The sequence below is a fragment of the Myiozetetes cayanensis genome, unplaced genomic scaffold (genome assembly GCF_022539395.1).
Source record: "Myiozetetes cayanensis isolate MyiCay16 unplaced genomic scaffold, myiCay2020 scf15, whole genome shotgun sequence".
In the NCBI taxonomy this organism is placed as follows: domain Eukaryota; kingdom Metazoa; phylum Chordata; class Aves; order Passeriformes; family Tyrannidae; genus Myiozetetes; species Myiozetetes cayanensis.
Window position 1 is genome coordinate 6,530,754 of NW_026087159.1, and position 11,526 is coordinate 6,542,279.

General features: G+C 46.2%; 1 protein-coding gene across 1 annotated transcript in view; it reads right to left on the reverse strand.

The window, feature by feature from the left end:
* Nucleotides 1-3,723, reverse strand: part of STK26 (serine/threonine kinase 26) — a 30,459-nt gene extending 26,736 nt beyond the window's left edge. Inside the window, exons 1-2 of the mRNA XM_050310256.1 lie at nucleotides 3,473-3,723; nucleotides 3,237-3,366 (exon numbers count right to left, since the gene is read on the reverse strand). Of these exons, the coding sequence (XP_050166213.1) occupies nucleotides 3,237-3,278 (42 nt within the window). The 5' untranslated portion in view covers nucleotides 3,279-3,366; nucleotides 3,473-3,723. The remainder of the gene's footprint in view (nucleotides 1-3,236; nucleotides 3,367-3,472) is intronic.
* Between the last annotated feature and the right edge of the window lie 7,803 nt (nucleotides 3,724-11,526).

An 11,526-nucleotide genomic window follows, 5' to 3' on the forward strand; every position in this document is an offset into this window, starting at 1 on the left:
CTCACTGTCCACCTTAGAGAGGATAATTGTTAATCACTTGTAAGTGAACAGTTTCCGGCCTCTTTTATTTGTAAAGTAGTTTTTGGAGTACTGTGGGAGATGTTGCCAAGAACGTAAGTTCATCAGAAACACATCAATCTGAAAAGACTGACATGCTTTAAATGTTCTGATCACTTGAAACAAACAGCTCTGTGAACTGTGCATCCTGCCTGCTGGGCAAGAGAAAAGCAATTGTGCAGGACTACTAAAAAGGGGGCCAAGACTTTCACTCAGCTTTTTTCAGCACTTGGGCTGGCAAAAGACACAGGTGGGCTGTAACGTCTCTCACAAGCCATATCCAGAAATGTTCCGTATGAGTTCAATTGGATGCTTTGAAGATAGTGTTGGTGAACAAGTTTCTCACTGTGAGATGTCTCAAAGCATTCCATCCTAAGAACTAGTTTGAATATTTTTATCCCAGGGAACAAAGTTACTGAGTAAAGGTTTCAACCTGACAAAGCTCACTGCAAACTCTGCTCTATCGTCCCTTCTGTTTTCCCTCTCTCTTGGATTCTGTGTAAAATGCCACAATTTGGGGTATCATTCCCAGCTTCAGAGCACTCATTTTATACATACACTGAGCACTTTGATTTTACTGAATGGGTTTAGAAGTTTGGCAGCTGGGTACGTTAACACTGTACAATTGGATCAAGTGGAGCCTTTCCAAAGGAACGAGGAAAATGAATGTGTTTAGGAAGTTGTTTGCAAAGGCAAGAATTGTTAGGTATAAAATTTGGTTTTGTTAGGGACACAGGACAGGTTAAACAGAATGTAACCACATAAACAAAATGTTCTGTAACTACTCATAAGGGCAACAGATAATACTACCTCTGGGCCTGCCACTGCTGCCAGGGTTAGCAGGCAAAGTCAGGCTCTGATTCCACCAAAATAACTCTATGTGACTTTCTGTAATTTTCCATGTTTAAGTTTTTTTTTAAAGGGAACCTGACTCTTCGTAAGTCGAAAAATCTTAAAACAGTCCAAAAAAGCTTCTGTTATACTTAAGTGATAAACTATCTTAACTCTTGTTTTTGGAGTATGGGAATTATATAACACGTTTATTTCTGGATTTTTCTTTATACTTTTTTTTTTGTATAACAAAATGCAAGGGAAAGCATAAGATTACAATAAAACTGAAAACTTCAAACCTGTGATACATTCTCTGACAAGTTCAGTTTCCAACTGTTATATTCAATAAAATGAATATAACAGACTACAAAACAAGGGATTAGACATTAAAGGCACCTTCCCACAGCGATAGTTTTAACATCACTATTAGATCTTCCATCACAGAAGAACTTATTTATTTCTTCTTCAATCAATCACCACACATTTGCTTTAACACTGAGAAGAAGAGGGGATGCTTTTATCATCACTGGATGATCCTGACTGAATAGCTATGATAGGAAAAAAATAATGAAAACAAAGGAAGCAACTCTTCTCCCATGGACTACCACACTCTTTCAGAACAGTTGCTGTGTTGGTTTTAGGCTTTTTTTAATTAACACACTCCATATTATGACTTTTCTAGAAGAAGGGTGAGCAAAATAATTTTGCATCAAATTCTATTTCTTTGTATCCTAAGACTTTTGGGACTTGTGTGATTGCCTTCATTAAAAAAAAAAAAAGTCACCAAGGAAAAAAAAAGTATTTTAATTTTACGCATATTTAAGAGTTTAAAAAATGTTTTTAACATACAGATATATGTTAAGGTGTCTGGATTACACTAATAACAATACTAGTGGATCTAAGTATACTATTAGATTAAGTTTATTGGTATAACAATGGAAAACAGAAACTTAAATAACTTGAAGGTCCCTTTGTGCTGACAGGACAGATATGGAAAATAGGACAGCAATACATTAAGCAGATGTACTGTAAGAAACTGACAAAACTAGAATGCTGAAATAGAAGTTTCTCAAATACAAACACACTAAAAAGGCCATGGGATGTAAATAAAGAAGCTTAGGCTAAAGCCTCTAAATCTTTTATCACAAAATTCCTTTAGGATGTACCAGTAAAAGTTACTCTGAGACATGGAACAAGGGGACTGAGAAGATGTGGTTTGTGTCCTCATACAGAAACAGAAAGTCAGTGGATGACCAAAATTTAACCAATTTCAGAAAGCCTAGAAATTATTAGAAATAGGAAAGGTAAACTTAAGGCTTGGTTTTTTAACTGGCCTAAATTATTATGTAAATACTATTTACACATTAATTCTATAATTTCTAAAGATATCACACCAAGTGAAACCTCCTGAACTCTTTACCATACGTGTCTCACACACACACAGATGTACCATAAAGGTTTATATGTTTTTTGGAGTGGAAAAACCTCCCATGTTATACAAGCATGACTATCCCAGAAGTTAAGAGATAGATCAAGACACTGACTGGGTTGCCAGCATCTGACAAGCAAACATCAGCACTGAAATGAGTTTGGTTCTCAGTTCCTTTACTTTTCATAAAGATCTCTCACTAAACTAGTATTGGATTGTCCAGTGGAGTAGAAATGAAGACTCAGAGATTCCACCTTTCCTATGAAAGTAACATACAAACGTGTTTGTTTCCCAGGCGGGTAAAACCACCACAGAGAAATGGCACCAGGCCTCACTCCCAGGCGAGGAGAGGTGTAGGTTTCTGACAGGTTATGCTCCCCTGCGGTCCGTCCCCACCAGATCCAGCAGTTCCCACCTTTCCACGAATCCCAAGGTCCTCTGGGAAGCTGCGCTACAGGCCCAGCGCCAGGTCGGTGGGGAAGTCCTGCAGCAGGTCCGCCTGCCAGCGCGCCTGGTATGTCATTTACAGCGCACCCACACACCCTGCGATTAACTTCATCTCGCCTTTAATCAGTTTTAGAGGCTCTTACGTGCTCCTGGATGCGGCGCGGCCACCCCTGAACAAAGGGGGCAGGGAGGGAGGGGGAATCCCTTGGCCCCTGAGGCGCTGCAGGTACGCGGCCGCGGGGGCCTCCCGTTACCTCGGAGCACCTCCTGCCTCCCTCGCTCTCTCCCTCCCTCCCTCCCCGAGCCGGCCCCGCTCCTGCCCAGGCCGATCGCGGCCTCCCCCACCGCCCCGCTCGGCTGAGCCCACCCGCGGCCCCCCGGCCCCGGCGGCGGCTCCGCCCGGTGCGGGCCGCGAGCGCCGCTTCCGGAGCCGGGCCCGCCGCCTCCATTTTGGGCCCGGCGCGGGGCTCACCTGCATGCCGGGCACTTGCACCGCCACGGGCGAGTGGGCCATGGCGGGCGCTGCTGCGGCGGCCGGGCGGGCGCCGCCCGCTGCTCCCCGATCTCGGCCTCCTGCTCCTGGGCGGCGGCGGCGGCGGGGCCTGGAAGGACAAAGCGGCGGGGAGGCGGCGGCTTCAGCGCGGGCCGCGCTCTCCCTCCTTCCCTCCCGCCCTGCCCGCCGGCCCCCGCCCGCCGCCGGCTCCTCACCTCGCGGCCGCGGGGCTGCGCTGCGCGAAGGGCGGGCGGGGGTCGCTAGCGCCGCTGTCCCCTGCCCGCCGGGCTCCCCGCGGCGGCCCTGCCCATGCCCCGCTGCCCGGTCGCGGCGCGGGGGCGGCTGCTCGGGGCCCCCCGGGGTGGCGGCTGTCGGCGCGGCCGGGGCAGGCTCAGAGCGCCATGTCGGGCTCGGCTGCAGGCGGCGGCTGCTGAGCGGCGGCTGCTTCCGTCTCGGCTCCGGCCTCGCGGGGCGGAGCCGCGGCCGCCGCACGGGCCCCGCGTCACAGCGCCCGCCCCGTCGGGCGGGCACGGGCCGGGCACGGGGGCACGGACGGAGCCAGGGAGGAGGGGCGGCGGGGAACACTCAGCGTCGGCCCAACGGGGGCCCGCGCTGTCAGACAGTCACAGATTTAGTTAGGTTGGAAAAGACCTCTGAGGTCACCGAGTCCAACCTTTGACCCAACACCGCCGTGCCAGCTAAACCGTGGCGCTGAGTGCCACATCCAGGACCTGATCCCAGCACCTCAGTGTCCTTCCTGACTTGAGAGGGCCAGAACTGGACACTGGACTCGAGGTGTAGCCTCAGCAGTGCTGAGTGTCGGAGCCCTCAGGTGCTGCCTTGGGGTCCTGCCTGCACAGGCACAGTGCTGTTCCCCTGGCCCCAGTGTCCCCTACACCCCATCACCACCGTGCCTGTGCCCCTGGCTCCTGCACCCCGGAGACACAGAGTGCAAATATCTGAGTGGGTGTTTCATGGGGTTTACTTGCTTTTTGTGACAAAAGAGGTGATGTCTTCTTGTCTCAGGGGTGCTCCAGGTGGCTGGCCATGGCAAAGGTGGCAAGGGCAAGTCCGGTTCCTCTGTGGAAGTTAAGCTCCCAGTTTGGCGTGGTTGGCTCTTCCGTGCCTCCCCAGGAGGGTTTCCACCCCTCGATGTCTCTCCCCAGCCTGCCTCAGCTGCTGCTGGGCTCTCTCAACACACACCTCTGTCCCTCACCACCACCTGCTTCCCTGGTGGGGTGGGCTGCCCCCCACACTCTACCAGGGCCTGGGGAGCGGAAAATAACAGTGTTTTTACGTGACATTCATGAATGAGTCACCTATTCGTGTCTGTGATTCATGTTCCTCTACATGAAAGTTTTGCCAGTTACTTAAGCAAAGCTAAAAATGACATCTTTTATGACACTGGTCTTCCATACACCCCTTTGAGCTAGAATATAGAAATCACATGGGTCCATCACAAGTATACTCATAGGTATACGAGGACTTCCCTCAAACTCACAGGTTTCTGGGTCTAAAAGCCAAGAAAAGGTAAGGTAAGCTGGAGATGTTACATTGCTGGCGATACCAGCACTACCCTGTTCAGAGGGTGGGTCTCTTCAGAAAGGATGTGACAGCAGGCAGTCTCCCTCCCTGAGGACTCAGAGGAATGTTGCACTGTGGCAAGGAACACAAAACACCTCTGTTTAAGGTAAGGTTGTGTTAAAACAGGCTGAAGCCAAGAATTTCAAAGTTAGGCAGTCTTTCCACCCTTAACTCACTGTGGTTTGAACTAAAAAACAAATTCACAGTGATGTCTGTTAAGGACAGGCTTGTGGCTCATGGTGGAATATTTTCTTTTCCAACTTGCCAGTTTGTTAAGCCGTTACTGCTACTAAAATATTTACTTTTTTCTGCACCTTTTTTTTTAAATAAAACATTACTTTGAAAGCCTTCTGTGTGATAGTTATACGTCTAAGTTACCAAGGAGCCTATAAGAAGTTCATTTTAATGAGTGGAATGTTTAAGGTAAGTATTTTCTGAAAGTTTATACCATATACTTAAATTCAAAAATGTTTCTGATTAATAAACCTCTGGGAAACACGGGGGATTTCTACTGACAAAAAGCTTTCTTAATTATGTACAGTGGCTCGGTAAATAAATGAATGAATATCCACTCATGACACTTCTGAACCCTGCCTGTTTCATTCTGCTCAAACATATTTAAATCACTTCTTTCACGTTTTAATCTTTCGAACATGACCCCTGAAAAAATCCTGGCAAATGAAATAGGATGATTTTTGTTTCACACTGCTGATGCATTACTGGCTCCCTGTTCCTCTTCTGGTTCTGAGGCTCTGCTTTTCTCCATTTACCCATCCATTACCTTGATTTTTCTCCCCAGATTCCCACTAACTGCTTAAATCTTGATTTTATACTCTCCCTCACAGATTTCCTCTTGGAGACACCAATTTACTTTGTATCAGAGTGTACTAATTGCCAATCCATTCTTCCTCTTTTGTGGCTGAAACTTTTGGCTTTTGTATGTGTTTCTGACTTGCATGCAGCTTAATATAACATGAAAGGGACTGTAGCAGATTTATTGAAGAGAGTTCTCCTTTTGCTCTTGCAGGACAATTGCTATGCATGTGATAAGGTACTCTGCACAGCAATTATATCCATAGCTATCTCCCACCCATGGCAGGTTGGCCAAGAGAACTGCAGTGACAAAGACACAAAGCAAAAGGTTCTGTGAAAGGGCAATGCGTCCTTGTGCCATACTCACTGAGAAAGTCCCAGGATGATATGGTGAGGGGAGGAAGATCTGTCAGGGATTCTTAGGTAATCAGCTGCTCGTGTAATGACTGAATCATCAAGCCAGGCTGTGAAGGTAGGTAGACTGGCACCATAACATCTAAGAAAAGGGCTGTAATATTGTGTGCCACTCTGTAATTAGCAAATTCTAGTTTGTGCATTAAGAAAGTCAGATGGTCAGTTACTGATATTGCTGTAGGAAAGACCTTCCCTGTTCTCTCCCAGCCTGCCCTGTAAATACCTGTTGCTGCTGTTTTCTAAGGCTTAAAATGTGTCTATAATTCACTTAAGACAGCTCTCAGGGCCTCACAGAAGTGATGTGACCCACGTCAGACCTTCTACTGTTTCATGTGTTTAACTACTATTTTTTTGTGTTGCTGGTGTGAAAATACAAATTTTTTTACATCAGAAGACTGCAGGGAGCTAGTGGTAGAAATCTCTTTCAAACGTGAATGAATAAAATGAAATTACTTACAGTGATAAACAGACAACCACTATATCTTACAGCTGTGGACTCCAGGGACTCCTCACAGTGATTTGTCAAGGGAAGGAGGGAGCAGGTGTCTGATCTGGTTCCAGCAGAGCTGATGCAAACTCACCAGTAGGAAAGACCCCTGCAGGCTCACATATCTGTGTAGGAAATTTGATGCCCAGTTTCTACATATCAGGGTGGATCTGGGTATTCTGAACCCTTCAGTGCCTTCACAAGGGTCAGTGGCTGGTGCTGTGCTGGCCTGGGCTCTTGGTGACAATCCCATGTCATGCATTTAGTGGCAACTTCACAATTCTCCTACGTGGCACCTTTCTCTCAATACAAGCAGCACAGATAAAGAGTCATCCCATAAGAGTGGAATACGGCATCCCAAACTGGTAATATGCAATGCCTTTCATATTTTTCTGTTTGAAACACCTTGCCAAAGATGGAAGTCAAAAGTTGACTAGGAGTGAGGAGAAAAGTGCTGCATATTTATTTTATTAATGAGAATATCAGAGATGTAAAAAAGAATTAAAATGTTTTTGTAAGAACAGCGTTTCTCAATTCTTTGACGTAAATCAGTCTCTGAATTGTGGGCCTTAGGATAATCACTTTGTCTTGAAGGCAGCTTGTTTAGGACCTGCAGAATTTCCAGCACTGCCTCTAGAAGCTGCTGATACTAACATGGGAGATAGACATAGCTCTTGTCAATCCCTTATTATGACTTTGATATTTCTGTGTCTGGTTAATAATTTAAAATTATAAAGCTTTGCAGCTGGACTAGAAACAGTTCCATAGTAAATCCAGTTCTGCAAACCACCTTCATTCCCATGGCCTGAATCCATCTTCTCTTGCCTCATTCTCCACCTCCTGTGGTACCCAACCTTCCCTGTAGTCTCTGCACACTGGAATGGCTATTTCCAGCCTCCTGCAGCCTGGGTGGACAGAGGTGAGTGCCAGGACATAAGGCAGAGGTTCCTCTTCTTGCCAGCATGGTGATGGCAGCCCCATGCCACTGGGAGAATTGGCTGGCAAAAGCCTTCTCCAGCTCTGGGTTGCCCCAGAGGAGGCAGCTTAGTCATTCTGCCAGACACCAGAAGCAAGGAGCACCCTCAGTACCAATGGATTATTTACTGAATTCAGCTGCCAAAGTCTGCCAGTGTGAACTAAGTGTTAAAAAATGGAGAGTTACATGTAATGCCACAAAACCATACATTTTCTCCAGCGGACAACAATGTCACATCTTTGACACAAGGATGATGCCTTTACCACATTCCATATCCTCCCTCAAAAGCAAGAGAGCAAAATGATATTTCTCAGCAGGGCAAAATGATACATCTTCCTGCATTCTTCGTCTTAGAAATGGCTGAACTATTTTTTAATTGACACTTCCTGTACTTTTAAGGAAAATAATCAGGTTGAGGTAAATGCCTAGGATAGAAAAGGTGGGTGAGGGATGCTGGTTCACCATCTCCTTCAATGTAAAGACTAAGGATCATTTAATCAAACAAGTAGGTGCCAAGGTCAAAACAAACAAAACCAGACAGTTCTTCACACAGGGTATAGTTAAGCCGGTGAACTATTTGCTACAGGCCAAAAGTGACTGGACAGTTTAATGGAAGGAAAAAAACCCCAACATTGGGAAATACTGTTTATAAAACCAGCACCTCTGGTTGAGGAAGTAGGTGAGCTGCAAATCCCCACAGGCAAATGCAAGCACTGCCCCTGCTCACTTCATTCTCACTGCTTCCCTGAGCCCCTGCCACTGGCTCCAGACAGAGATGAGCTACTGTGGTGGAAAGGCTTTGTCCTCATAGGATCAGAATGGAAATTGCAACCTGAAGGATCAACCTTTGGCCAAAGTTCCCAGCTGAGATGGGAGGAACTGCCAAGCAGTGATAGGCAGAGCTACTTGCTAACAGGACAAATAGACACTGTGCCCACAGTACTAGATGAGTCTGTAGCACAGTTTCATTTCTTTCCTGGGGGTTCTTCATTGACTTAATCTTGAATTTTCCATAACAGGGAAAAAAAATCCGTAAGTTGTCTTTATACGGGTACTAAGCTAATAGTGCATGCGTATTGTACCAGTGTGGTGAACGGTGAGTCACTACATTACTGAGGGTTATGATAAATTGAATGGACTGTTTACAAGTTCAAGGGCAAAGCTTTCCACCTTCGTCACAGAAAGATCCTTGTACCAGTGAGCTTTTTACTTCAGTACAGTGTTTGGCTTAAAGATGATGGTCTTCTGTAGCGTAGTCCTGTGCTTCCAAGATTGCAACGTAAGTGAGATGCGGTTAGTGTTGTGTTTCTGACCTCTTTATTACAAATATACTCTACTTACACTTCCATCTCTAAAATAAACGATACACACACAGAGATGCACATATATATATATATATTTCTAGGTAATTATATCCAATTCAGTAGTTTATTATCACAGAACATTGATCTTCTCAAATTAATGTTCTCATACATTCTTCTCCCTGTCTGCAAATGTATTTCATACTTTTAAATAACTCTTCCCTGCTCTAATTTCCCCCCTTAGCAGGAAACCAGAATTTCAGCAAAGCTTGCGCTCTTGGAATACCAAAAATAGTTTGGTCACAACAGTGGAAGGGGTGAAGGAAGTGAGTGAGAGGCCCTGACAGTGGGCAAACAAAACGCCAGCCCCAACAGCACAGCGTCTTTATGTAGCCAGTCCAAGCTTTTTTTTTCACCTATTTTTTTTAGCAAAATACATACAGTATTTATAGAATTAAAAACACTTCTATATAAGGGAACAGCAATAAGAAGCTGGTTCTGGTGGAATTCCTACACTAGCAAAGCAGCCCCTCCAAAGGGGCCTGAGGCTGATAGATCTGGGCAGAGTATCTGTCAGGGCAGGCTACACTGCCAGCACCAAGAAAAGGGTGGAGAGAAAAACAGACAAGATGTGTTAAAGGAGAGAGAGGAAAGATAAAAATAGAGATAATTTTTAAAATAAACCAACAAAACTAAGAAGGAAAGTAAATGAAAGGGGAAAGGAGAAGGAAAAAAATAAATTCAGAAAGCAGTGGTATCTCTTCTTGGTAATTCTCACCTGGATTTACTGTACTAAAGGAAGGGATCTCCTTACCTTTTCTATCACATCTTCAATATTTTTTGAAGCCTGGCTTCTCTTGCTCTCAAGGAGAATATGGTCTCCTCCGCTCAGCCTTCAGCCATGCCGGAGGTCCAGGTCTGCAGCAAGGTAGCAATGATCTGATGGAACCAGTAAGGAGGGGAAAAAGAGAAAAATGAAGTCCTGAGAGCAGCAGCTGTGAGCAGGAGATTGCTTTTCCGCATCCTTGCCAGGCTTTCAGCCCCAAAACAGCCAAGCAAACACATGTATGTGCACACACACACATCCTTGTGCGTAGACACATGCACACAGATGCACATCCATCATCAATCAGTGTTCCCAGAGCCTCAGCCATTCTTCCTGGGAGGCCACAGCCATCAGCTTGTTTTGTGCTGCTCTGCCACTTGCCTCTCAACCCTGTTTTCCTCTGCACTGGCTGCAGCCACAACGCCTGCCTGTTGGGCCCTGACAGCGCTTGGCTCCTGGGAAGAAGTATTCACACACGATGGCAGCTCAGCAGAAAAGTTGAAAAGAAATCAAAGCCATCTCTGTTGAAATAAACATCTGCTCTGCGTTCAGTATCGTGGCAACAGGGCTCACAAAATGGGCGGGCAGCCCTCCAAGGGCTCCTGGCACATCAGAGCTATCAGTACCTGCTGAAAACAGGCTGGCAGAGCGGTCTCAGCACGGTGGGGAGCACAACAGGGACACTCAGAAGAGAAAACTTTGGTCAAAGCTAGAAATAACTTCCTAGTTCCCTTGGAGGAATACAGCTCAGAAATCCACTGCCCCTGCAGCGATGCTGGCAGCTAGGAAGAAACGGTGGCACCATGGTTCCTTCCATGCAGCTGAGGCGTGTGCTCATCACCCCAGCCCACAAAGTTTCTTTCCGGTTTGCCCCAATGCAGGCAGAGGAACAAAGCAGTGGGATGTGGCTGTGGCAAAGCACTTGTCACTGGAACCCATGTAAGGAGAGTTGTGTGTTTGATGCCTCTCAGTTTACATTCAACTCCCTGAAGAGCGGTCAGGATAAGCAGAGACCCATTGTCTTTGCCTCTACCTATTGGTTCTGCCAGGACAAACTGGGACATTAAGTGCAAACCTCTCCCTCTAGCTCTTCATTCCCATATCCCTGCAGAGACAGAACTGTGACACATTGTCAAGCCAAGTTAGAACGAGGCAGTGACAGTCACAAGGCAGTGACTTTGTCATATATACCCTTTGCTATTAGTGATGGTGCTAAGCAGGGGAAAGATCACAGCTTGGGTCGCAGAGACCCACCTGAACGTCCATTTGGAACTTAGTCATGATGGCAATGGGTCGTTTTGATGAGTGAACTGGGTTTGGTTGAACCAGGAATCAATGTGAAGGGGTAGTCTGATAGTACCACTGTTACTGAGCTCCTTCTCAGAGCAGAAATGCACACAAAATGCAGGAATCTGATACCTTCCTGGGAGAGAGAACAGAGATATTTTTGTCTCCAGTCCAATTTACCCAAATTCCACCCAGAGTGACAAACATGGCCTTCACTAGGAGCTTCAAAAAGAAATTGCTGTGTGTATAAAAGACATACTCAGTTGAGTTGCTTGTTAAAAGGGAACTTGAACAAGAGGAGAGAATCTCTTGGAAAAATGTCCAAGAGCCACTGGATAGTGGGAAATGAGATTCAACATCTGTGTCCCTGTCACTCAAGAAGAACGGCAAGCACCCAGTTTTGTGCGCACTGCTAGATGACACAGACGGTGGCTCTTGTGTGGAGAAAATCAGGAGATGCTCAAGACTTCAGCAAGGACTGTGAGAGGGAAATGGATGGCAATCTGAGGCTGAGGTGAGGACAATTTAGAGCCTTGCTAGTTTTACAGCAAGACAGGGTAAAAGGATAACAGAGGTGAAAA